Genomic DNA, 27,212 nt, shown 5'->3' with positions numbered 1-27,212 from the left:
TCAGACCGCACCAAGAATTCCATGAAGTTTTGGTCTTCTCATCTAAAGAAAAACAGTGACATTTGAGGCAGTAGGGTTGACTAGACTGATCCTGGGTATGTAGAGATTTTCTTATGAGAAGCGGTTGAGTAGGTTCCCCTGCCCCTTGTGGAACAATGTCAGACTACAGGGCATAATCTCAAAAGGGGTTGCCCAGTTACAACAGAGATGAGGAGAAATTTCTTCTGAGGGCAATGAATCTATGGAATTCCTAACCGGTCAGGGCTGTTGAGGCTGAGATAAGGAATCAGGATTAGGCGGATAAAACTAGAAAATGGAATTGAGGATTATGAGATTGGCCCCAATCTCATTGAATGGCAGAGCAGACTCAATGTGCTGAATGGCCTACTTTTGCCCCCATATGTTAAGGATTTCACTTGCTCACAACCAGTTTCCGGAGGACTACATTCTCCCAGTTTCTACTTTGCATCTGTTTGATGTTGCAACTTTCCACAACAGCACTTCAGATGTATCTTCTTTTCTTCTAAACAGAAAATATCCCACCACCCAGTAAATCCCAAAACAAGTACACAGCTTGTCTTTATACATATCTTTTATGATCTGAATTTACTTTCACTTTGAATAAAAGGAAAGGCAAACTTGACAAATAAGCATTCTTACTCAGAAGACTTTTGTAATCCAGTTTTTCATTTGGATAGATCTCAGTTGTAATTTGGACATGATGCATTATCAGTAAAAGTAATGGTCCTATTTATGTCACCATCTAGCACAGCAATATCCCAACCACTGTAATCAAAGAAAATTTGGTTATTTAAGTTTGGCTAACATTAGCCAGTTTCCTTACCGTTTCTAGTGATACATACAGAAGAGGTACACGATATTTGATTTGACCAGGGCGCTTACAAGTTAGATCATAATCAGTCCTGTAAGAATTGAAAATGAAGCAAAATAAAAAAAAAAACCAGGATTGAGAATCTGAGATAACAAGGTGTAGAGCTGGATGAACACAGGCCAAGCAGCAGAGGAGCAGGAAAGCTGACATTTCGGGTCTAGACCCTTGTTCCTAGCAACTGGCTGTCAAAATATGTTGTGTTATTGTAAAGTTTCATAGACCAGTGATAGTGGCTATAGGGTACTGAAAATGAAATTCCAAAACAGACAACACATTGGATGTTACTCCGCTTTTATTGTATAAATTCCTTCATATAGTTGCAAAAACTATTTAGTGGCTGAGCATCTCATGGAGAGACAGCACGAGAGATCAGACTAATCAACAGCAATTACTTTAGGATTTTAACATCATAGTTCCATCTTCATCCATGAATCTGGAATGTTAAAGCTTACAGCAGTAAAAACCTCAAACTATCGTTTCAGGAAAAGCCAACTGATGTCTAACGGATTAGCAGTTGAAACCATGGTTGCCCAAGGATTTATTAAATACATATGAAATGAAACAAATTTCAAAAAGAAGTCTCAAGCTACTCCTTAAATCTTGACTTTTATTTTATCCTCTTCCCTTCAGAATAGGGAACTTCTGTGGCGAGATGGTGGTTAAACAGAAATAGGTGGTTAAACAGAAATAGATGCTATAACAAATGATGGTCAAGCATCACGACAAGTGCGCACCTGCTCAGATTACATCTCTTCCATGGTCTCAGTCTCCCCTTTCTATTGGGACCCAGTTAGTTGTGGGTAAAAAGGACCCACCAGCCAATTCAGAGGTGTGTTATTCACCAAATAATCCATCAGGCCATCCAGTGAGTCCTTCATTTTTGAGAGTTGATCCTTACTTGTGGAGAGGATCTGGCTAGAAAGTTCTCTGAATGATGTTTTAGACTTGAACGTGGAATACATCTCTCTTGCCAGAAGATTTATGTACTGGACCTGTTCTTGAACATTCTGAGGTAAACCCCGAACACTGCTTACCAGCACAAAACAGGTTGTCTGCAACTGTTGGCTCAGATTCCGAGCAATGGCCAGTGTACATGATTCAACTTGCTATATATTTATAATAAAAAATACAGATGCATTTGAACAGATCAGATTTTTCTCATGGATTTCTGTATTCTGCACACATTCTGTCTCTTAACCACAGATCCCTGCTTCCCCACCTCTTAGATTAGAAATGGCCTTGCAAGAGGTCCAGAGAAGAATCATGATAATAATTCCCAGCGAAAGAACATCTGGTTCAAAAGGGCATTTGTCTACTTACTGCACAGTATAGACTTAGGAGAAGACCAGATAATGGTATATAAAATTAAGAGGTAGATAGTGTAATCCAGTTCAATAAATGAGTAGAGCAGGGGATAAGTTTAACCTGTGCAAGAATAGGGACAGACTGGATGGGAGCAATTATCTTTCAGGCAGACTAATGAGCTTCTAGAATTTGGTCACCAGCTGATGTGTAGTTGGTGCGATTCATCTTTCACGTAATTGTGCTTATTGAAAGCAAAAAGTGTCCGAGAACATTTAATCCATGCAATCTCCTAGATCAGTTTCAACCTCCCAAGAAAATTAGACAGGAATTTTCCTGAAGTATTTTGCTCCTCTTGGTGCTCAGTTTTGAGCTATTCCCAAATGACATCACTACAAGAAGTAGCTAGATGCGTCCAGCCACATTCCTCCTGTCAGGAGCAGGAAAGACTTGATAAATTAGCTGCCTTTTCCTTCTTGATCTTGTATATTTCAGTGCTTTTAGTGAAAAAATGGTTGTGTCATACAAATGCCAGACAGTGAAGAATGTAATCAGTTAATTCTTCAAATTTCAAAGTTTTTTGTTGGATACACACAGACACGGACTAAAAAAAAAATGCCACAAGCCAAAGTTGTTGTAGCACTTGGAGGCAATGACAAGGGGACATGATTTAAAGGTAAGGAGCAGAAGGTCAAGCGGGGATGTGAGGAAATCTCCTTTCATCCAGAGGGTATTGGGAACCTGGAACTTACTGCCTATAAAAGGGGTGGTAGAGGCAGAAACCCTCATAACATTTAAGAAATATATTGATGTACACTTGCAATGCCAAGGCATACAAGGCTACGGGCCAAGTGCTGGAAAATGGCATTAGAATACTTAAATTTTGTTTTGACTGGTGCAGGTTTGATGGGCCAAAGGGCGTTTTTCTGTGCTGTAGACCTTTATAACTCTATGATTATGACTTTGGATCAATAACTTACAAGAGCCGGTCATGATGCACACTCACCTCTGCTGCACAAGATTCATGGTCTTCATGTTCTAAATTAGACTTCCTCCATTCTATCCATGTATGGTATAGCTTATCCTGGGCATCCTGGATTTTTTTATTTGCTGTACCCATATTTTCCCTGGCATACTCTATCTGGAATATGAAGGACAGTTTAGCATTAAAAAAGAAAGCACACTGTATCTGAAGTTAGGTACAGGATTAAATCTGGAAATGCTCATGGTCTTCAACCTTAAAGTAGGGTGATGTGCAAAAATTAAACCTAGGAATTAGCAATCAAGATTCATTTCACATTGCTGAAATATCAGCCTTACTCTGTAAGACATTTCATTTTAGATTCACTAAATTCAAACCTGTGTAAAGCACAAGTTAGTTAATACTTCCCTTGAATTGAGATTTTTGTCCACAAAATACATTGCCAGGTAAATATTAAAAATGATTACTGGAATGCTCAGGTTTTGCAAGAAAATCATTTTGTAGTGAAAATATTGAAATTCAGCTTGCTTGAAAAAAAAACCAAAGTAAATTGACCTGACTAACTAACCAACACACTAACTTGTGTACTCACTAGATCAATCGTATGGTGCAGTTGAGAAATGGCCTCTTGACCACGTTGCTTAGCACTGTGAACTTTGACCATGGCCTGTTGATATGTTCGCTGTCGTACTTTGGTCGAAAGTGATCCCAGCCTCTCAAAATAACTCCGTTTCAGAGGATCGATTTCAAATCCATTAGTTCCCTTGTTCGCTTCTGTAGCTGCAAAGCACAAGTTTAATCTACAACTGGAACCCAATTCAACATTAAACTGGCAACCTCAGAGATCAAAAAGCTTAGAGCAATTTGTAACATGGCTTCAGTGATAACATAAGCAGCTTCATCCATACTCAAGCTATGCTGTCGTTGCTAGGAAGTGACTGGCCAAGCAGAAGGAACACAGTTTACCTATCAATATTGAATACACAATTCATTTATTTCCATTAAAATACACATGGTACTGGAGTCCAAAATCATAGTATGGTTATCTAACTAACTTGTTATGATGGCAGGCATGTATTCAGAGGAAAAAGTGCCAAATCTTTGCAACTCCCATTTTAAAACAAAAAAAAAAAACCCATCTCAGCAGAATACATTGAAAAGTTACTGAAGCCATTGTGTCATTAGCATAATACAGCCAGCCATTCTCTTAACATCTTAGTTTCAGCCTATGTTTAATGGCACTGCTGAAGGATTACAGGTTCTCAGACCAGCAGAATTTCTTCATACAGAATGGAAGTGACACCATTTGTTTCAGAAGTTGGAGATGCTGAGGCACTCCACTTAGTTTCTCTGCCTCTTCCCCAATTTGATAAAGGTTGTGCAGGATTTACAGGAGCTCCATGCATCAGCAAATTCCTACACACGTACCAGCTGCAAAGGAATGTTAAATGCCTTAGATGCAATGGTGCGTAGACATTCAGTATGTTAAGAATGGATGAAAAAGTATGAAGTTTACGCTTTCCAGGTGCAATGCCAGTTAAATAGGACTCAAACAAAAACTTTTCAAAATAGTAAGAAATGGAAGTGATCTTAATTGCATATTATTAGTCAAATCAGTGCTGGATCCAACTATTCACAGCGATTTTGACTTTAAAGATTATTATCACTATTATGTAAAAATGTCAATACTCCAGACTTGTTTTACTTCTAGTCAACTATTAGGTATGAAAAGTATGAATCCAGATCAGACGTGGAATGTTAATGTTGTTACTTGTTGACAGAGAAAATGTGTTCTTCAACTTACCTTGTCAACAAGTAATATCCTGACAAGAAATAACCAACAGGGATAGTATCTATACATGATGAAGTAAAGGAAAATTTGGAAGTCACGCAGATGATTTTATTGGGAACATTCATGTTGTTTCTCACCTTGCTCATCTTCAGTCAGAGGAAGATAATGATCTACAAGTAATTCAGAAGTGTTCAATGCTGAATTTACTCCAATGCTCAATGCTTTACCCATACGTGATTCAAGTACATGGTTCATGCTGTCATTCACCACAGCTTTGGTCATTTCAATACTCTCATGGACAGTGTCCTTTGTCTTGTCCACTACCCCAGTAATTTTACTTGCCACAGTCTCCCTGGTACCAGTAACAGTGTGGGTGACAATTTCCTTCGCCTTAGCAACAACCTGTCGAAAAAAAAATGGCCACAGCACTCAGTGCAAGTGTTAGATCCAGGAATACAATAAATAAATCATCAAGCTGCTTGAGCTTGTTTGGTCAATTAATACAAAATCATGTCCGATCACTGATCTTAACTGCACTTTCCCACCTGCTCCCATTTCTCAGTTTCTTGGGACCCCAGTTTTTGGTGGGGATAGAGATTTGGGGTGGCACAGTGGTTAGCACTGCTGCCTCACAGCGCCAGGGACCCGGGTTCGATTCCACTCTCGGGCAACTGTGTGGGTTTCCTCCGGGTGCTCCGGTTTCCTCCCACAGTCCAAAAGTGTGCAGGCTAGGTGGATTGGCCATGCTAAATTGCCCATATAGTATTCAGGGATGTTATAGGGGGATGGTCTGGGTGGGATGCTCCAAGGGTCGTTGTGGACTCATTGGGCCAATTCCACACTGTCAGGATTCTGTGATTTTCCAATCTCATACTTGGGCGCAGGGTGGTGTCATAACAATTTTAGTGAAATTAAAAAAAAAAAAAAATTGTGGTCATCATAGGAGGACGTCTCAAGACATATAATTAAAAAATTGTTCAAAACAGAACACTTCCAAGCAGCTTAATATTTGCTTCATATTCATCACAAAATACGAAATTAGCAACTTATCTGCACAGACCTACCAATGCATTTGGCACCTTTAGGTTGATCTGAATCCACAGCAAAATTTCATTTATTGTCCTAAAAATACCAACTTATTGACCATTATCATGCCACGCTCACCTGAACATTTGAAAGTCCTGGAGAATAAATGCACAATTGAACTGTGGGAGATTAGCTTTGCACCTTCACAAACCTTGCAATTTTGTGAAGGATGAGCAATCCATACCAAGAACCACATACTCTATCACATTTCTCCACAGGCAGATAGGTAGAACTTGCTCATAAAAATCAAGAAAACAAAAATAGGTATTGCTGAAACAAAAAAGACAACGCTGAAGCAGTTTATTCTGCACACATCTGAACAGACAAAAGAATACCAAATTTCAATGGAACAATTTATATGCACAGTGAAAGGTGCTGACTGTTTGGCGAGGTGGTAATGATTGAGTTGTTGCATTCTCCACATCAATCAGTGCCAACTAACCAGCATACTTTTCTCTTGCCATATAAATTGTTGCCAAATTTCATAGGGAGCATTCGTGTGCCTGTCCTGGTGAGGGCAAGTTCAAAAGCTTTACCCTCATATTTCTTTTCAGCAATTCTCAAGCAGAGTAACAAGTCTCTGATATCCCTCCACTCCCTTGTGTGACCAGATGAAAAACAGGCAAGAATGAAGCATCTCAGGTATTAACGTCAAGTGAACAAGCATTGACTTTGTACAATAATAAGTAAAATACTATGGATGCAAGAAGTCTGAAAGAAAAACGCAATGCTGGAGAAACTCAGCAGGTATGACAGCATCATATGTTCATATTTTACATTCATGAAGCAAGAAACAGAGTTAATGTTTTGAGTCTGGTATGACTTCTGAAGAAGTCATACCAGACTCAAAACATTAACTGTTTCTCTGTCCACAGATGCTCAGATTGGAGTTTCTTCAGCATTCTGATCTAGTCTGATCTCGTACAAGCCAGTTTGATTGCATAGTTCTGGTGAATTCAGAACAAAATCAGTACCTGGTCAGTTGGTTGGTGGAGAAAAGGTAACTTCTCTTCAATTCTGTCTAGTCCTTTGCAGGCATAACCATTTGCAAATGCAACTAAAACATAAAAAGAAAAGTTGTGTGTGAGGTAGCATTTAAAGCACAACATATAAACTTGTCAATTGAAGGAATATCAAACACTTTACTGGTATCAGCCAAGATAATATAGCTATTCTTGAAGGTATACTACATAAAAATATAAAAGAATTACAATCAATGCAATGCCTCATGACTCAGCAGCACAGTGGCAAGCACTACTGCCTCACAGTGCCAGGGACCTGGGTTCGATTCCAGCCTTCGGCAACTGTCTGTGTGGAGTTTGCATGTTAGGTCAGTATCCATGTGGATTTCTTCCGGGTGTTCCGGTTTTCTCCCACAGTCAAATACATGGGCAGGTAAGGTGGATTGGCTATGCTAAAAATTCCCTCAGTGTGCAGGTTAGGTGGGTTAGCCACGGCTTATATAAAAACCCACGTGGGGTTACAGGAATGGGTGGGATGCTGGTCAGAGGGTCAGTGCAGACTCAATGGGCCAAATGGACTCTTTCTACACTGTAGCAATTCTAAATCACTTTCTAACCACCATCTTCTATAGAAGCTATTTTTCAGCAGTATTAAGCTTAATTTCATGCATATGATTCTCAGAATTGAAAAAAAAGGTGTCTACAGCATTGTTGTTAATTTCAAACCTGCAATTTTTAAAATCTGTAGAATAAATGGTAACACTCCAAAAAAAAAGTTTATTTTGTGCCAGAGTTGAATAAACACACCGCATTCAACAAGCAACTCCAAGAAATTTATTAGCCTGTTCTATTTATATATCTGAACTAGGTGAAAGATAAAACAGAAGTGAAATTCAGCAAGTCACCACTCCACATCTAGGCAAAAGGTTAAAGTTTAAAGCATCTTACTGTAGAGAAATGGTTCAATACTGAAACGGATTTGCTGAACACTAGCATGAGTCAAAGCGCCAACAAATGCCAAATATAAATATTTAGTGAACACTACAACCTGACCACTCCCATAGCAATACTCAATTATAACAGTTATACCTTGCATATGTCTTGTTTATTCAGTAATAGTTTCATTACTTCTGCTTGAAATCAATCTTAGTGCGTTTATAATAGACTTCAAAGGATCAAGACCAACGGGGCAAAAGAGAACATTCTTACTTTGTGGTTCCAGTTTCTTAAGTATTGGTGTAGTACTGGTGATGGCTACAGATGAAACGACAGTCACACCTTTCTCTGCAAATTCACACAAAGACTTCAGATAGGGGTGATTTTCCTTCGTGCTGCTATATACAGATGTCATCATATCATAGGCAGTGCTGAGAAGTGGCAAGTTAGCCACCCGAACAACCACATTCTAACAGGGAAAAAAATCTAGAGTGAATATAGGTTTTTTTCCCCCACCAGTAAACTGCATTTGAGACCTCGTATGTACATGCCAGTTCAGTTCCTGTCACTTAAGAGGAAGAGAGTTCTGTTAGTAGCGTGGAAAAAAAAACAAAACAAAAACACACACTCTTTCCCCACACATTCAGATCACCTTCAGCCTATCCCAAATCCTCACAGGGAAGAGGTTCCAGGCACACAGTGCTGCCTTCCGGAGAGAAGTCAGCAGACAGGGATCAACTTGATTGAGACGTTACTCGATTTAGAAAAAACTGAGCAGTTAAGGATTGTTAGTGAAAACAAACACATTAGATTAGCAGGTTCAGTTATCGTTAGTCAGCATTAGCAAATACAGAGATAGTAGGAACTGCAGATGCTGGAGAATCCGAGACAACAAGGTGCAGGGCTGGATGAACACAGCAGGCCAAGCAGCATCATAGGAGCAGAAAGAGTTGCTTTTCAAGTCTAAACACACTTCCAACCGGGAACAGAATAAAAAGTGTACCTGTGGCACTTCCACTGTTGAGGCCATGGCTTCCGCTCTGCATTAAAAACAAATGAAATCGAGTTTCAGAACAAAAGAGCTTCGCGTGAATGCGAGCTGCTTCGCCCCGATTCAGAGCTCACAATTCACACAGAATTATTAACAACCGAGAATCGTAACCACGTCGGAGCTTAAACGGGACAGAAATTACCAAAGTCTGATGTGGCGTAACAGCAAGTGAACAAGCTTCTTCCGGCCAGTGTTTTTTCGGAAATAACACACACTTCCCCACCCACCCCAGTTATACCGATTAACCCGCTCCGATTACACCCACCTCCTGCTCCACTTGCGCCGGTTCTAAAAGGGTTTGCTCTCCCGGCACACCTGCCCAATGACGTCAGTCCATGCAAACTCCAGCCATCAGCACTTCTATCAGGAACGCACTTGGGGGAAAAAAAAATGCTGCAGAGTTTTTTTTGGTCTATATTTCCACTGCCTCTTTCAGCAGACAACTTTTGCCAATGTTTAAGTGCGGAATGTTTCCCTGATTGAAATTATCTTCTGACAGCCCCCAAAAGATGTGCAAGGCGTGGCGGTGAGAGACAAATTCCTGTGAATGACCTTAAAAGAACGAGACAAAGCTGGTACAGCCTTTGCTCTGCCTGCATAGCTCCCCTCCAGTTACCTCCTGCAGCCGTGCGAAATTGCCCATAGTGTCCAGGGACTCGTAAGAGTAGCCATGGGGATTACAGGGATACTTTAGGGGGTGGGTCTGGGTGGGATGTTCTTCAGAAGTGTGGAATTAATGGGCTGAATGGCCTGCTTCCACACTGTAGGGATTCAACGAGGGACTTCTAATGGTGCTTACATTTCTGCCTGCACAACAACAGGTAAGCAATCTCCATCGAGTCATAGAGCTATACAGCGCAGAAACAGACCTTTTGGTCCAACTTGTCTATGCCAACCAGATATCCAAAATTAATCTAGTCCTGTCTGCCAACATTTGGCCCATATCCCTCTAAAGACTTCCTATTCATATACCCATCCAGATGCCTTTTAAATGTTGTAATTGTACCAGCCTCAACCACTTCCTCTGTCAGTTCATTCCACGCACACACCACCGTCTGCATGAAAAAAGTTGCCCCTTAAGTGCCTTTTAAATCTTTACATTGTAGAAACTAAATGCAGACTGGGTGCCTGCTTTGCAGAACACTTCCGGTCTATGCACAAGCATGACCCCAACCTTCCCATAGCCGGTCATTTTAACGCAGTGTCCTGTTAGCATGCTGCAGTGCTCCAGTGAATCACAGCGCAAGCTGGAAGAACAGCATCTCATCTTCAGACTATACACTTTACAACCTTCTGGACTGAGTTCAATACCTTCAAATTGTGAACCAACTTGCATTCCTTCCCTTTCTTTAAGTTTTACTTGTTACATTCTCTGTCATCATGTCCTCCGCACCCCCCCACCCAGTGGGACTGTCTGCCCTTTTAAGTCCGGCAGTTAGATACACCATTGTTCAGCCATTCTCACATTCCGATCACTTAATCTGAATTATCAACATCCTTTCTCCCGTAACATTCTACACTCCACTTCGCCGCAACTGTAGCATAAATGCTGTCCCTTCCACACTTCGCATCAGCTCTGATGAAGAGGCATCTAGACTTGAAACATTAGCTTGCTCTCTCTCCATAGATGCTGCCTGACCTGCTGTGGTCTCTAGCATTTGTTGTTTCCAATCACAAACAAGCTATTCCTGGAAGAGAGGAGATAACACTTATTTGATAATCTGCTGCCTCATGACAAATGGACAATTAAGACCTAGCAGAAATAGTATAATGAAGTAAAGGGGTTAATTGTTGGAAAAAGAGACAACAAGGTGCAAAGCTGGATGAACACAACACGCCAAGCAGCATCATAGGAGCAGAAAGGCTGCTTGGCCTGCTGTGTTCATCCAGCTTTGCACCTTGTTGTCTCGGATTCTCCAGCATCTGCAGTTCCTACTATCTCTAAAATTGTTGGAAAAAGCTGTGTTTTGAACAGACAGCTAACCTCGAATGTAACAAGGAACAAAGGAGCTATTATTGATGAGAAGGAAAGCTGCAGGCTTGAAGTCTCTGAAAGTGTAATCAATTTTGGGGATGAAAAAATCTATTGAATTATCAATAATGTCACACCACAAACTTGAAAGTGAGAAAACTGTATACGAATCCAACTGTAGAAAAACTCAACAGCAGAACTTCAAAGAACAATATTGCACAAGGCACTGGATGCTTCCAGAGACAATCAGTGTTGCTTGAAATCCTGGCCAGATTTCACCATTAATCAGGTAATAGGTAAATTGGGTCACAGGCTTATACTTGCTTATTTAAGGAGTCTCAATAAAGTTTAAATCACTGTTTCAGTACTTGATTGTCTGTGAGATTTCTTAATAGGTAGTTGAATTAAAGGTAAATTGTGGTGATTTACCCACACTTCACTGTTGTAAAGGTCCTTGGCCCTACCTCTCCTAAGCATTGTCTTGATGAAAATATTGCAGTAACCCAGAAACTACGAGAGAAATCTCTTCTTCAGGATTTATCTTAATGACTAGTCATTACTATCCAAGCACTGATATAAAAGCAAAACATGTTGGAAATCTGAAATAACAAAAATAAATGCAGCAGATCAGGCAATATCTGTGTAGGGAAACAGAGCTAGTGTTTCAAGTAAACTATCATTCATCATGCTAGCTTTTGGACTGGACATGTTAACTTTGCTATTGTTCACTATCCCAGAGCAATGTCCAATGAAGAACCCACAGGACAAGCTCAGAGAGATGCAGGACATAATTTGGCTTAATTAGAAAGCAGACAAACATTAGTCAGATGCAGACCAGAGACCAGAAGAAATTCTACAATGATGTGAAATCTGTCTACAGGCCCAGGTCTACTGGTTCATCACCAGTTCTTGGTGCTGGTCGGTCAACACTGCTCATAGACAAAGCCCAAGATGGGCAGAATACTTTAATCAGTTCCTCAGTCAAACTTCATCTCCCAATGTTGATGCAGTCAACAGGTTGCCATCATTTGTGCTCTGCATGAACCCCTGACACTGTTAGAAACAATAATCAAAATCAAATTCTGAAGAAGGGTCTCTGGATGAAGGAACAGAACGTAACATCTCCAAGTTTGCAGATGATACCAAATTGGGTGGGAGGGTGAACTGTGATGAGGATGCAGAGATCCTTCAGCATGATCTCGACAGGTTGGGTGAGTGGGCAAATCAATGGCAGATGCAGTATAATTTGAGGTTATTCACTTTGGAAGCAAAAACAAGAAGGCAGATTACTACCTAAGTGGCTGTAAATTGAGAGCGGGGAATGTGCAACAAGACCTGGGCGTCCTTGTGCACCAGTCGCTGAAGGTAAGCATGCAGGTGCAGCAGGCGGTAAAGAAGGCAAATGGTGTAATGGTCTTCATTGCAAGAGATTTCAAGTACAGGAGCAGGGTTGTGTTGTCGCAGTTGTACAGGGCCTTGGCGAGACCATACCCGGGAATATTGAGTGCAGTTTTGGTTTCCTTTTCTGAGGAAGGATGCTCTTGCTCTCAAGGGAGTGCAATGAAGGTTTACCAGGCTGATTCTCAGGATGGCAAGTCTGACACATGAGGAAAAATAGGGTAGATGCAGGGAGGATGTTTCCAATAGTGGGTGTGTCCAGAACCAGGATCACAGTATGAGGATTTGGGGTAGACAATTTAGGACGAAGATGAGGAGACATTTCTTCACCCGAAGAGTGGTGACCCTATCGAATTCATTACCGTAGGAAGTAGTTGACGCCAAACCATTGAATGTATTCAAGAGGCGACTAGCTGTAGCAATTAGAGTGAATGGGATCAAAGGTTATGGGGAGAAAGCTGGATTAGGCTATTGAGTTGGACGATCAGCCATGATCATGACGAATGGCAGAGCAGATTCAAAGGGCTGAATGGCCTCCTCCTGCTCCTATCTTCTATGTTTCTGTGTTTCTATGAAATCTGAAGTGCATGTTTTTGGGTTAGGACACTGGTACAGAAATTGGACATGGATCTCATTCCAATATGGATACTGTTATGAGGGGAGTGCATAAAGTTGAGTGGAAAATTATCAAGCCACTGTCAGTGTTTCAGTGGCTCACAATCAACCGATGGCTTCAGGGAGATATCACTCTCATTACTCAGTCGGTAGGCTGTCTCTAATAGCAGTGTAATTTCCAGTTTCAAGCATTGTTCTTCATAAAGCAGATAAAGCTAAAGGAAAATTTAGTGGAGTTGGTCAAGATTGGATGTAAATAGGAATGCACTGGCTGGCGAGCCAGTAACCAGGGGATTGACAAAATAGGAAATCCAGAGAAAAAGTTAGGGGAAATGTATTCCTGCAACTGGCTATTATGATCTGATTTTGCAAAACAGAGAAGTGTTGTTGTGTATTAATTTGAAAACAGTTCGTTGCACAACTGCTAGATGTCTGAAAGTATTTTAGAGCCAAATACGTCATATTGAATTGTAGTTACTGATACAATGTAGGAAAGGCTGTTTGAAATGTTCTGCATAAGCAGCTTGTTCATTAAATGAAGACATAGACATTTTTTTCCCATACATTTGTGGGATGTGGACGTCGCTGGCTGGCCAGCATTTATTGCCTATCCCTACCTGCCCCTGAGAAAGTGGTGGTGAGCTGCCTTCTTGAACAGATGCAGTCCACCTACTGTGCCTTGACCCACAATGCCATTAGGGAGGGAATTCCAGGATTTTGTCCCAGCGACAGTGAAGCAACGGCGATATATTTCCAAGTCAGGGTGGTGAGTGGCTTGAGGGAAACTTGAAGGTCGTGGTGTTCCCATATATCTGCTGCCCTTGTCCACACCATGAAAATGAAATCCACTTTGCTGCTCGCTACGTCATATTGGATTCTGGATACACTACATTGACAGCTGATGGTTGGAGTTATTGAATAAACTAATTTTGATGAATAAACTAATTTCCTAGCAGTCGAGGCTATGATATCTTAAGGTCCATCATGGTTCCATTTACAAATTTAATGATTCATTGTGTTGTGTATACAGCTTTTAAAGCTACCAAGAAATATAATTTACTATAAATGTAATTAAATGAAATCAGATAACAGCCTTTACACATTTTTAGGTTCTAGAAAAGACTATCAGAAGTAAAACTGTGAGCTAATAAATAACTGAACAAATTTAATCTTTGTACAGAGATTAACTTTTAGTGTACTTGAAGATCACAATGTTTGTTGGAAATGGTGCAATATATTTGCGGATATGAACAAAGTGGCCATCAATAAACTTGTGTAAGTGTGTCAAATGTCAAATATTTGACAACTTTCCGTTTTATACTTGATAGGGGAGGAGAGTCTGAGTCTCAAATGGAGAAGAATCAGTTTTCTTTGTAAATATGCTTTCTTGAGCAGCTAACCACCTCTCCCAGAATATTTAAATATTTGTTGTACCCAGCTGATCCAGTGCCCCTGTAAAACAAAACCATGCTGCCATTCAAGGGGATCCCCTGTAATCCTGTGAATTTCTGCTGCTGTTTTAACAAGCTGTCAAAGGCCTATCCTCACCGCATTCCTGATCTCTTGAACTTTGGCAGAAACAGAGGTAGATTTCAGTGGGGACTCAATACTGGAGTAATTGGTGGGAACTCAAGTACGGGGACAGCATATTAATACTTCAAATCAACCTGAAAAATTGTCAGAGTAAAAGTGCTGTTGGAATACCAATCATGTCTCATTTATTGTATAAGTTAATAGTTCTGAAAACATTAATGTTGAAGTTGCATAGCTCTGCCCAATTTGATAATGTGACAGTCTTTGGATGGAGAAACAGTATTCTTGCATGAGGTCCGGATGAAGAATGACACGACAGACCTGGCTCCTGATGGTTGTGATTGTGCTAGGCTAGTTAATGTTAATTGTACTTATTTTTATCATGCAATTAAATATACTTTGAAATGCAAGACATGTGTCTCTTCTAATTAATACTCTCTAGTGGTCCATTCTGCAATCTTTATAATTAGACAGACACTTGGTGTCGGTATAGAAAGGAGGATTGGTGTCAGCGAATAACACCAACCATCAGCTGTCAATGTAGTGTACCCAGAATCCAATATGACATAGCGAGCAGCAATGCGGATTCCATTTTCATGGTGAGCAAAGAAGTGACTTTACCACTTTAAGAACATTAATGCTTTAGGAAAACACTGAGCCATTCAGCAGCTAAACTGTGATAATTGACAGATAGAAACGGTCATGTGAGGAGCAGCAGACAAATGTAGTTTTCCCGGAAGAAAACATTCACTTCATAATCTGGTAAGGGCCACAGGCAAAACGGCATGGGTTGAGAAAAAGAAGCTAGCCCACAATGGAACTTTAGAGAAGGAGGTCAGTCAGGGAGTAATTGAAGATTTTGTCAGTAAATTTAAAGATACCTAAGGGAAAGGAAGTAAATGGTTACAAACTTTGCTCAAAAATTAGGCAGGAGTGTAAAACAGTTCTCATCTTTCACTATGAGCATGGCTACGATCCTGAGCAGGCTCCATGTCACACAGATGCAAAGGACAGAGCAAGAACAGGAAAAATAATTTACATTGGGCTGCAATATTGTAAAGGCCATAGAATTTGTTAATGGTGGTACAATGGAAAATTTCAAAAATTTGAAGAAAGGGTCTGGTAGATGAAGAAAGTTAAAAGAATTTTAATACTTTAATAAAATTGGGACATTTGTAACGGAAACAATGATTTCGACATGAAGACTTATTAAGACTGCAGTCAAAGAAGTTTACTTCAAAACATCATGCTTTGTGTTTGGGCCATGAAAGGCAAGAAATCTTCCAATTTACCCAGGAAGAGAAAAGAAAAAAAGACCTATCTGCCAAAGGTAGAAAATCCTCTCGAAGACGGAAATGACAATTTTGATCATTAAAATAGGCAGGAATATTCTCAGCAAGCAGTATAACGAGATACTGCAGCGCTGTTTAGCAGATTGTGAAATAAATAACACGATACAGTATTGTTACTTAACAGTATTTACAGGTTTATTGGAAACAATTCGTGTAACTTCAACACAGATTAAAAGTGTGAAGCCAATTTTAAGACAATATAATGTAAACAACATTGATTTATTGCAAGAATACAAGTTTGAAGACAACAGATACTTACAAAATGATTCAGTGTAAGAGTGGACCAAACAGAACACTTAGAAGAATATCTTGGAGAGAACAACTTTTAAAATACAGAATTGCTTCAAAATTAAAACATTATTCTGAAGCTAAACAAGTTAATTCATGCAGATGGCATTACAAATTGAAATAATATTGAGGCAGAGACAGATACTTGTGACAAAGTTTTAAAAGCTTTGATAATTACTTAAATCTGACAATTCATAAAATTCTTGAACAGGCAAGATTTAACAGGACAGTGCACTTACAGAGGAATTGGTAGATAATTTCATTAACAACTTCTATAGATTAGATGAAAGCTGTGACTTTGAAATAAGAGATAATTAGATATTGAATTGTTTTTTGGATTATTGATGAACCTTTGTCAGATTTCTTACAGTTTACGGAAGATTTTAATTTAGAGAAACCTATTAAAATTATGCTAACTGCAGAATCCAGGGAAGACCCAGGGACTGATTCTGAGAGGAGAACAATAACATATCACAGAAGAGCAACAGGACTTATTCAATTCATAATGTATGGATATGCTAAAGAGGCAAGTGACACACCACCATAGACTGTAAGCCAAACAGCAGATATCAAGTGTCTCTGTGAATGTTGGGGTAAAACAAAGCATCACAGTTACAGGCATAGCAAAAGAATGCAATATTGGTAATTCTGAAACTCATTTCCAGAAGATCTGTAGAAGTAGATCTTGGTGCTGCCATAAGCTAAATGCTCGACCTTGCAAAGAAATTAGTGCAGTCAGGCCACTCAAATAAGAAAAAAAATGCCACAATCAATGATACAACCTCATTCCAAACATTAAACAGGCATTCCTCGAGGAAATTAGATAATAAATTTAATGATTCAACTGACTCCGGTTGCACAGAACCTATGTCAATGGACATTTTTAAATTTTATAAAAGAATGAGTGTCACTTTTGTCTTAAGTATCATTGATTTTTAAATTTGGATTTTGAAGTGGTGGCATGTGTGTTTTGGTCTATGTTAATAATTAACATATCAGTCTTTCTGGAGATATGATTTTGTTTGCATTGTGAGAGTTTTACAATTGCAGGGAACAAACATTGAAAAACATTAGCCAGTTTTTGGTTTAGAAGAATAAAGAGATAATTTCTACTTATGCAAAACGCATAGATTGGAAATCTTTGGGTTTCGGTTTACAGAAGACCTGAATGGTGTCAGATGTAGGACCATTTTCTCTTGGAAAAAGGAGTTAATTCAGAGCAGTTAGAAAACACATGTAACAGTTTTATTCTGTAAATTCCAAACCAGAAGCGTTTGGTGAGAATACTGAGGAGTTATTTATACAAAGGAAGTTTACACTCAATTGTATGAATAATCAAGGAAGAGGCTATCAAGCTCTCAAGAACGGAATTGAAAAAAACAGTTAATCTAAAATGACACTTAGTAGCAGCAGTGTATACAATTTACAAAATGCACTGCAGGAATTCACCAAAGATCCTCTGACAGCACCTTCCAAACCCACAACCACTTCCATCTTAAAGGTCAAGGGCAGCAGATCCATGGGAACACGACCACATTCAAGTTCTCCTCCAAGCCACTCACCATCCTGACTTGGAAATATATCCCTGTCACTACTGTCGCTACAGCAAAAGCCTGGAATTCCCTCCCTAATAGCTTTGTGTGTCGACCCAAAGCAGGTGGACTGCAGCGATTCAAGAAGGTAGCTCACTACCATCTTCTCAAGAGCAACAAAGGCTGGGCAATAAATGCTGGCCAGCCAGTGATGCCCACATCTCACAAATAAACTGACAGATGGGATAGAGAAGAACATATTATGACATTTTGTTACGGTAAAGTAAAGGCATTGGGACAGATGGGATTTTGTTTTGCTATGCATTTCAAAATATTTCAAATTGTGTTATATGTTAATAGTCTGGTTTATTCTATTTTATCCTCAATTCTTTTGAGTATCAAACTTCTATTTTACCGTTAAAACCTAATCCATATCACTGTGTGTATATGTTTCAGTGAAAGACCACCAATTTAAAAAAATATTATTCACCACACTAGATTTCAGTCTGGAATGTGATTTGTTCAGTAGTAATATCAGCTGGGATCATAACACAGTGTCCTATCAGGTCAGATACTAGGCTGAAGAAACTGAAGTTATAGCCTACAAACATGAAAGTAGATAGCCCTGGTGGAACAACTGCTAAGATTAAAGTTATGCTATACATGACACTGTAATACAAGAGCTGAAAGTGTATATGTGGTGCATAAATAGTAATAAAAACAAAGTTGCTGGAAAAGCTCAGCAGGTCTGACAGCATCTGTGAAGGAGAAATCATAAATAGTAATCTTCACTTTTGCAAGTAGTTTGACAGAAAGAATAGAGGGGAAAGACCACAGAAAGCCACAGCACAGAGGGATTTGGGAATGCTCATGCATAATCGCAAAATGTTAGCATATACGTTCAATAGATAATAGAGAAGGCAAGTGAAATGTTGAACTTTATTTCAAATGAAATTTAGTCTAAAAATAGAGATGTCTTACTAAAACTATACAAGTTAAACCACAGTTGGAATGCTGTGGACAGCTTTTGACCCCTTATCTGAGGAAAGATGTATCAGCACTGGAGGCAGCCCAGAAAAGGTTCACTCTGCTGATACCAGGTATAGAGGAACCATCTTTTGAGGAGACGGTGACAAAGTTGAGCCTGTATTTATCTGATTATAGAAGAACGAGAGGTTACCTTATTGAAACATATAAGATTCTTAGGGGATTTGACAGGGTAGATGCAGAAAGGTTGTTTCCCCTTTGGGAGAGATTCGGACCAGATGCCATGATCTCAGAGTAAGAGCTCACCCATTTAAGACAGAAATGAGGAAGAATTTCCTTTCTCAGCATGTAGTGAATCTGTGGAATTCTTTACCACAGAAGGTTGTAGAGACTAGGTCATTAAGTATATTCAAAGCTGAGATAAACAGATTTTTAATCAGTTAGGGAATTAAAGGTTATTAGGAAAAGGTAGGAGAGTAGAGTTGAGGATTGTCAGGTTAACCATCATCTCAGTGAATGATGTAACAGATTTGATGGGCTGAATGGCCTACTCCAGCCCCTAACTCCTGTGGCAATTTGACCTTCTCTATTCATCCCTTGATCTCCCAAATCTTGTTCAGTCAAAAGCCAAAAGGGCTTGCACTCTGTCAACATCCAACCCGTCTATGACCACAGAAACAAATACTTCTGCCTTATGCTCTCACTTCTCAGGGTGTTTTTGTGACTCTTAGATCCTTACTTACTCTCAGGCTATACAACTGTTAGTTCCCTGTCAGCAACTGCAGAGGGTATCTGCAGAAAATGTAACACATGATGCCAATGCAGAATCCAGGAAAGTGAGCAGAGGAAAGGTACAATGCTGTTTAAGCCATAATAAGGGCAACAATAGAACAAACCACTGGACTGATGTAAATGAAGTTCTACTGTTTGGACCAAGCAGGTGGAGTGCTGCAGCACTTGGCACAGAGAGTCTTCAGAAATTTATCTTTTTCCTTGTACTGCAGGCAGGTTCTGCATGGATTCCACAACTGCTCACAACCATTATAACCTCGGTTCTGCCTGTCTTTCTCAGATGGGTGGATCCCCTGCTGCGGGCCCTGGGAAACAGGACCTTCAATTATTCCAGACAGCCTGGAGAACTGTACAGAGGCATTGATGAACCATGGGACTATTCCTCATCTGCACTCAGACATTTCTCACTTCAGTGTGGGGTGGCAGCAGTTGCAGTTTCCAAAACCTCCTTCAAAAATGAAAATGATAGTCCAGGCTTAAAGGGAATGACTTGTCTGTCTGGGTGCTCTTTAAATTTGACAACCAAACCTCTGATCCCGTGAAGTAATGGTGGGGACTTGGCATCAAATTCTTGCCTGCTTCTCCTTGACAATGAATAGCTAATTGGCTGATCACATATGTCTGTCTACGAGCAGGAGTGACATGTACTTTTGGCCACATTGCTGACAACCTCACTGCTACCAGAAAATTCCACCAACAATTTCTCTTTAAGTTTATCAGTAATTTCCCCCTCCTGACTTTTGCAAACTGGCAGAATGCAAGGACATATGAATTATTGATTTCACTGATTTTGTTATCAACCTTGTTTAACTGAATTTGAAATTTGGAACCAGGACTCGAGTCCAAAGTTAATCATGGCAACAGGCCATTATCTGATAAGCAGTTGCTAGTCTCTGTCCAAAAACAAAAATATAACAGAGGCTAGAAATCTGAAATAAAGACTTGGATTTTCATGATTCAGGAAGACTGTGTGGAAGGACGAAAATGTGGCACTTAATCCAGAATTCTTTATTCCCAATTTCATTTTCTGAGTTTCTAATTTTCATCAGGGTCTTCTAAGGGTGTGAGCTCGTTCTGTTTATCAGTCTGTATTCTGTGCTGTTGATCTGGCCAGTTTCATTGCGAGAGGCATTTCCTAGTCCTCTGTAGTAATTTACAAAAAAAAATCAGGGAATGCAGACATTGCTAGCTGGGCAAGCATTTATTGCTCACTCATAGATGCCCTTGAGAAGGTGGTGGAGAGATGCGTTCTTGAACTGCTGCAGTTCATTTGATATAGTTAGACACACAATACTGTTAGGGAAGAAGTTCCAGGTTTTTGACCCAGTGATACCAAAACAATGATATATTTCCAAGTCAGGATGGTGAGTGGTTTGAAGGGGAAGTTGCAGGTCACGGTGTTTCTAAGTACCTGCTGCCCTCGTCCTTCTAAATATAATAGTTGTGTGTTTGAAAGGTATTGTCGAAGGAACCATGATGGATTTCTCCATAACTTGTAGGTGGTACGCACTTCTGCTACTGAACATCAGTGGTGGAGGGTGTGAATGTTTGTGGTTGTGGTGCCAGGAAATGGTCTGTTTTGCCCTATATGGTGTCAACTTTCTTAAGTTTATTGGAGCTGCACCCATTCAGACAAGTGTACTCTATTAAACTCCTAACTTGCTCTTTGCAGATGGTGGACAGGTATGGTTGAGTCAGGAGGTGAGTTCCTCACTTCAGAATTTGAAGCTTCTGTCATGGTCTTGTAGTCATGGTATTTGTATGGCTAGTCCAGTTCAGTTTCTAGTCAATGGTAAACTCCAAGATGTTGATAGTGGGGTTTTGTGATGGTCATGTCATGTCAAGAGATCATGTTTGAATTCTCTCTTGTAGGAGACGTTCATTGCCTGGCACTTGTACGGCCCAAATATTACTTGCCACTTGTCAGTTGGACAATGTCTGAAGAAATAGAAAATATTTTCTTTCTGATGACCTGATACTACAGGGTACAGCTCTTCAGAAATGATGAGTTAAAGAAGTCTTTGTAAAAGTCATCTCTAATATTGGGAAATCTATCAATCTGAATTTGTTCAATGACTGAGCATCCAAAGCCCTCTCAGCTTGAGAATTTCAAAGATTCATCAGCCTCTGAGGGAAGAAATTTCTTAATGACCTTCTTCAAATTTTGAAACTATGTTCTCTGGTTGTAAATCTTCTAGCCAGAGGAAACATCCATCCTTCATTTACCCTGTCAGGACATGCAAGAACTTTGTATGATTCAATGAGATCATATCTTATTCTTCTAAACTCCAGAGCATATAGGATCAATTACCTCAATCTTCCTGAAGACATTGCCACTTGTCATGGTTGGACATTATTCAGGTCTTGCTGTGTTTGAACATGCATTGCTTCAGTATCTGAGGAGTCACGAATGGTGACGAATTCTCAATTCTGACCTTATGATGAAGGTAAGGTGATTGATGATGCAGTTATGAAAACTTTTACAAAGACTTATTTGACTCATCATTTCTGACTAGCTGTACCCTGTAGTATCAGCTCATCATAAAGAAAATATTTTCTATGAGCGATAATTGCTCTTTATTTTTACTTCTAGCCTTTCTAGCCTGCCTTGTCCCATTATACAAAGGGAAAACTTTACATTAATGTGATTTTTTAACTTTGCTAACAGTGCTTTGATATGTTCACTTCCTAATGGAAGCTCTGATCAGGAATACTCCTATAGACCCTCTTTTCCCAATGCGTACAGTAAAGCATGGGGAACTACACTGCAAACCCTCACATAGTCTGAGAAACATTCAGTAACCATTACTGTGTGTTTCCTGTCACTTAGTTAAATTTGTATTTTTTTTATATGCTTTGCTGTTCTGAGATTTAATATTTCTTTATCTTGCCTACTACTGACATTAAGTTAGTTGGTCTACGGTTCCTGCAATGTCTTCAATACTCTATTTCAAATACAAGAATAGAAACTTAGAAACATAATAAATTACAACAAGAGTCAGCCTTTCAGCCCTTTGAATCATACAACAAAATAATGGCTTATCTTCTATCTCAGTGCCATTTTCCTGCACTGTTTCCCGTCTCTTTATATCTTTAATATTGGGAAATCTATCAATCTTTGAATTTGTTCAATGACTGAGCATCCAAAGCCCTCTCAGCTTGAGAATTTCAAAGATTCATCAGCCTCTGAGGGAAGAAATTTCTTAATGACCTTCTTCAAATTTTGAAACTATGTTCTCTGGTTGTAAATCTTCTAGCCAGAGGAAACATCCATTCTTCATTTACCCTGTCAGGACATGCAAGAACTTTGTATGATTCAATGAGATCATATCTTATTCTTCCAAACTCCAGAGCATATAGGATCAATTACCTCAATCTTCCTGAAGACATTTCCATCTGCCTCATTATTTAACATACTTCCGACTTTTGTATAATTTACAAACTTTGGAAATGGACTCATCATACACAAATTCATGTGCTTAAATCAATGATCACAATATTATCCCTGGAGAACACCACCTCATCATTTTCTCCAAACAGAAGTACATCTGTGCATCATCGTCGCTTAGCATAGGGCGTTAGTTAGCTCCATTGGCTGGATGGCTAGTATGTATGCTGATATTGTGGGTTCAATACCTAACCAACTGCAGTGACCGTCTAGGTCCTGTCTTATTGACATCATCCTTTGTCTGATGTGTGGGACCCTCAGGTTAAACTCACCACCAGTTGTCTGTCTCTCTCTCGTGAGAGAATGGGACCATAGTGACTTTATTCTTTACCTCCTTTCCCTTTTCCATTGCTTTATTTAATAACCATGAAATATTTAATATCTTATCTAATAACCACGATCTATTTAATATCTTATGGTTCTACATTCTGAAGAAGGTTGTAAGTAACAAGGTTTGAAAGGCTTATAAGTCAATAAATATAGTATCAACTGAACTAAGTCTCTTGACCCTCTCTATTCCTTAAATTACTCATGGCTCAGACATAATTTTACTTCAATACATCCATGCTGATTGCCCATTACTGACTCCCGCTTGTCCAAGTTAAAATTAATATTTGTCCTTGGTAATGGAGCCTTGAAGTTTCCTCACTAGGGACATTACACTAATTACTTGAATCTGGCTGTGTATCCTAATGCCCCCAAAACATTAATGTTGCATATGTGGAAAATTCTGCCCATGCACACTTCATGAAACACCCTGCCAATAAACAATAAGGATAATAAATATGAGTGAATGACGTCACTGGCAGGGATATGCCAGTATGTTTTGCACATGAACTGAGAGCGTGTTGGGGATTTCAGTAGACATTCTCTCAGGGAATGTCATTTTACCCCATGTCCATTCCCATTACAGAGTTTGGCTACCCTCCAAATCCAAATAAATCACAAATAGCTCTACGGTTTTCTCCCCTTTTACTTTATGCCATTCTTAACCAATCCTCAACCCCTCTCTTCCATTGTCATGCCTCTTTTCATTTCTCACCTATATTTTCCTTTGCTTTTTTTTTGGAATTCTCTGAAAGGTCCACATATGAGAACAAAATCATATATAGCATGAAAAGCATAGAGAAAACTTTCATATGGCACAAATATTACATTAAATTGAAATGTAGTGTGGATGATAAGAGTAACTCAATTGTAAATGTAATCTCGGAAGTAACAAGTCTATGTAGTGGACCAGTCGGAGTAGTGTAAAAATGTTTATGGGCTTTGTGACCAGTTAAGCCAATAATGTAAGAGAATTATACATGCATGCCATAACCATAGAAATGTGTACCAGGTAGCTGTTGGTGAGTTTATTTAATAGTCATTATGACAAATAGAGCGAGGGTGCTAGTTCACCGAAAACATGAGCAGTTTCAGTTCACAACCATAATTAAATTGACCAAAATTAAAGTGCCAGCACAATTCATTACTTACAATGATGAAATCCATTAGAAACTGGCAGACACACCCACTCATGGAGCAACTGGTTATATCATTTGCAATACAAAAGTGAAATATTATGATTGCTGGAAATCTGAAATAAATAGATTATGCTACATATTTCCAGCACATTCTAGATTCTACTCTTTTGCAATACCATTGTCAGCTGCATTAATCTCTGAAAAGGAGTACAAAAGTACTAAAATGCATATTATTTCTATGTTTCTTATTATCAACTGTTTCAAAGAAATTTTACAAAAATGTTGTGAAATCAAATCACACAGCAACTGTTTTCTAATCAACCTAATTTAATGTTACAACACACCTATGGAGCAGGTGGGACTTGAATCCAGACTTCCAGGTAAGGACACTTCCACTGTGCCACAAGAGCTCTCTATCTAACAATATACTATTAGCTACAGAATAAAGAGTGTCAGCTGCACCATTATTGTGCTCCATTTCAGAACAAACTAAACAGAGGTCCCACTGCCTGCTTGGGTGTATGTAATTGATCCCATGGCGCCATTTCAAACAACAGCAAGGGATTTACCCTCAGGTTCCCAATCAGTATTTATTCCTTAATTAACATCCTAAAAAGAGGGTATCCAGTCATTGAAAGTTTGTTGTTTTTAGGAGTTCATTACACATAAAATTGACTGCATTTCCTGCGCAACAATATGCATTGCATTTCAAAAACAAATCATTGGCTGTAAAGCTGCCCAGTGATTATGAATTGTATTATATAAATACAAATCTTTCTTTATTTTATGTAACAAATCTAGTTACTCTTAACTGCCAATTCAGAATATGCTCTGAACACTTTGGGTAACTACATTTCTTTTCCCTGTCTGAACCCAGACCTGATCTGTGTGTTTTAATCACTCCCATTACCATGATCCAATGCTTGTTCTACTGTATTTTGTTACTCAGAACCTTCATATTAAAACACATGAGCACTTGAGGATCAAGTGTCTTGTTTACTTCTGATCACTGTTTATTGTCCAAGATTTTCCATTAAAACTAATTCTAATTAATCATGAGAGACGAAATGTAACAGTTTAATTGCCATGTTTGCTCAATAATATCTTACCTTTACCGGCTACTACCTTACAATGGTAACTATTGTCTTCTTTCCTGTGCTATGGGGCAGCATGGTGGCTCAGTGGTTAGTGCTGCTGCCTCACAGCGCTAGGGGCCAAGGTGTGGCTCTAGCCTTGGGTGACTGACTGTGTGTGGAGTTTGTACATTCTCCCTGCGTCTGTGTGGATTTCCTCTCACAGTCCACAGACATGCAGGTTAAGTGGATTGATCATGATAAGTTACTTATAGGGATTCTATTCCATGAATATCTCATTCAGGGTACACATTAAGATTCAAAAATATTTGCTATTTTTGGGCATTAAAGTTTTAAAATGGAATACAAACAACTAAAACAAACTTGGATCCATCAAGCTTAAGGTGACATGCCATCAACTTTTGTGAGGTTAACAGTTTGTGAGAGAAAATCTATAAAACCATAGATGGACTTACGTAACTATAAAAGCTGGAGATATAATGCATGCAGTGCTTGCCAAGAACAAGAGCAGTCTAGCAAAATGTTTTTGTATTTGCATTTAGAGCCAAATTAGTTTAAAAAACTTTCAATATACCCTGAAAGGTTGTAAAACCCACTTACTTCATCGGTTCAAAGAAGAAACTGTAAATGAGGGATAATTAATCTAAAGGTTTGAAGATATTTTTACAGAAGGCTCCGTCAAGGTGGAGATGGATAGATGTTAGGAAGGCTTTCTATTTTTATTTAAACTGGATTTCTTTTATCTGTACTTAAGACCTTGTCTGTTTTGCAGCTCAATGAGAGAAAATAGCTAAAGTAAATGATAATTAGATCAAATTTTACTCTGCTGTTAGCAGAGTAAAACACTAACTTCGTCATTAACTGTTTGGACAGTGGATGTGGTTACTTTCAGTTTGAATTTTGTGAGGGTCACAAAAAACAGGGGGATTGCCTCATTTAAACCAATGGGAGAATCTACAATGACTCCCCACAGAGCTTTATGCCAAAAAGAGCCTTAAGCTAATTAGTTTGGAATCATTGGAAACAGTCAGAGGGAAATTGAGGACCAAATATATAGAGAGATCTCAGATATATGTAAGAATAATAGGGTTGTACTAATACAGGATTTTAACTTTACAAACATTGACCGGGACTACCATACTGTTAAATGCTTGGATGGTGACGAATTTGTTAAATGTGTTCAAGAAAATTTTCTTCATCAATATGTAGATGTACCTACTAGAGAAGGAACAAAACCTGGCCTTCTCTTGGGAAGTAACGCAGGGCAAGTGATTGAAATGTTAGAGGGGGAGCACTTTCGGGCCAGTGATCATAATTCTATTAGTTTTAAAATAATTATGGAAAAGGATAAGCATTGTATAAAAGTTAAAGATCTTAATTGGAGTAAGGCAAATTTTGATGTTATGAGACAGGAACTTTCAAAGTTGATTAAAGTAGAAGTAAAGGGATGAATGGCAAGTGGGAGGCTTTCAAAAGTGAGATAACGAGAGTTCAGAAACATTATGTTCCTGTTAGAGTGAAAGATAAGGCTGGTAAGAGTAGGGAACACTGGATGAATAAAGATGCTGAAGCTCTGGTCAAGAATAAGAAGGAGCTGTGTATTAGGTATAGACAATGGGGATCAAGTGAATCTCTTGAAGAGCACAAGAGGTGTAGGTGCATTCTTAAGAGGTAAATCAAATGGACAAAAAGGAGATTATGAGATAGCATTGGCAGATAAGGTTAAGAATAA

The 27,212-nt window shown here is 39.1% G+C and overlaps 1 protein-coding gene across 2 annotated transcripts; it reads right to left on the bottom strand.

The window, feature by feature from the left end:
* Window positions 1–1,166: 1,166 nt before the first annotated feature.
* plin2 (perilipin 2) lies at window positions 1,167–10,732 on the bottom strand. 2 transcript variants are annotated; one of them, XM_048595231.1, is made up of 9 exons: window positions 10,643–10,732; window positions 9,269–9,377; window positions 8,956–8,992; window positions 8,226–8,421; window positions 7,029–7,111; window positions 5,106–5,370; window positions 3,769–3,956; window positions 3,201–3,335; window positions 1,167–1,998 (listed from the first exon to the last, which is right to left on the bottom strand). In XM_048595231.1, exons 3-9 carry the CDS (start codon window positions 8,980–8,982, stop codon window positions 1,669–1,671), a joined length of 1,224 nt encoding a protein of 407 aa, XP_048451188.1. In that variant the 5' UTR covers window positions 8,983–8,992; window positions 9,269–9,377; window positions 10,643–10,732; the 3' UTR covers window positions 1,167–1,668. The 2 variants fall into 2 exon arrangements, with proteins under 2 accessions (XP_048451188.1, XP_020370402.1); XM_020514813.2 differs by lacking the exons at window positions 9,269–9,377; window positions 10,643–10,732 and adding an exon at window positions 9,146–9,264.
* Between the last annotated feature and the right edge of the window lie 16,480 nt (window positions 10,733–27,212).

This window comes from Rhincodon typus, chromosome 3 (assembly GCF_021869965.1).
Source record: "Rhincodon typus isolate 14 chromosome 3, sRhiTyp1.1, whole genome shotgun sequence".
NCBI classification, from domain to species: Eukaryota; Metazoa; Chordata; class Chondrichthyes; order Orectolobiformes; family Rhincodontidae; genus Rhincodon; species Rhincodon typus.
Note: the sequence above shows the minus strand (reverse complement) of the source record. Positions and strands in the feature narration are given on the sequence as shown.

Excerpts from the sequence above, each read along its gene's own strand:
- plin2 (XM_048595231.1), bottom strand. The coding sequence starts at position 8,982 with ATGGCCTCAACAGTGGAAGTGCCACAG. Across the intron at positions 7,112-8,225 it reads TAAGAAACTGGAACCACAAA|TTGCATTTGCAAATGGTTAT; the intron begins GTAAGAATGTTC and ends TTTATGTTTTAG. Across the intron at positions 5,371-7,028 it reads TCCACCAACCAACTGACCAG|GTTGTTGCTAAGGCGAAGGA; the intron begins GTACTGATTTTG and ends TTTTTTCGACAG.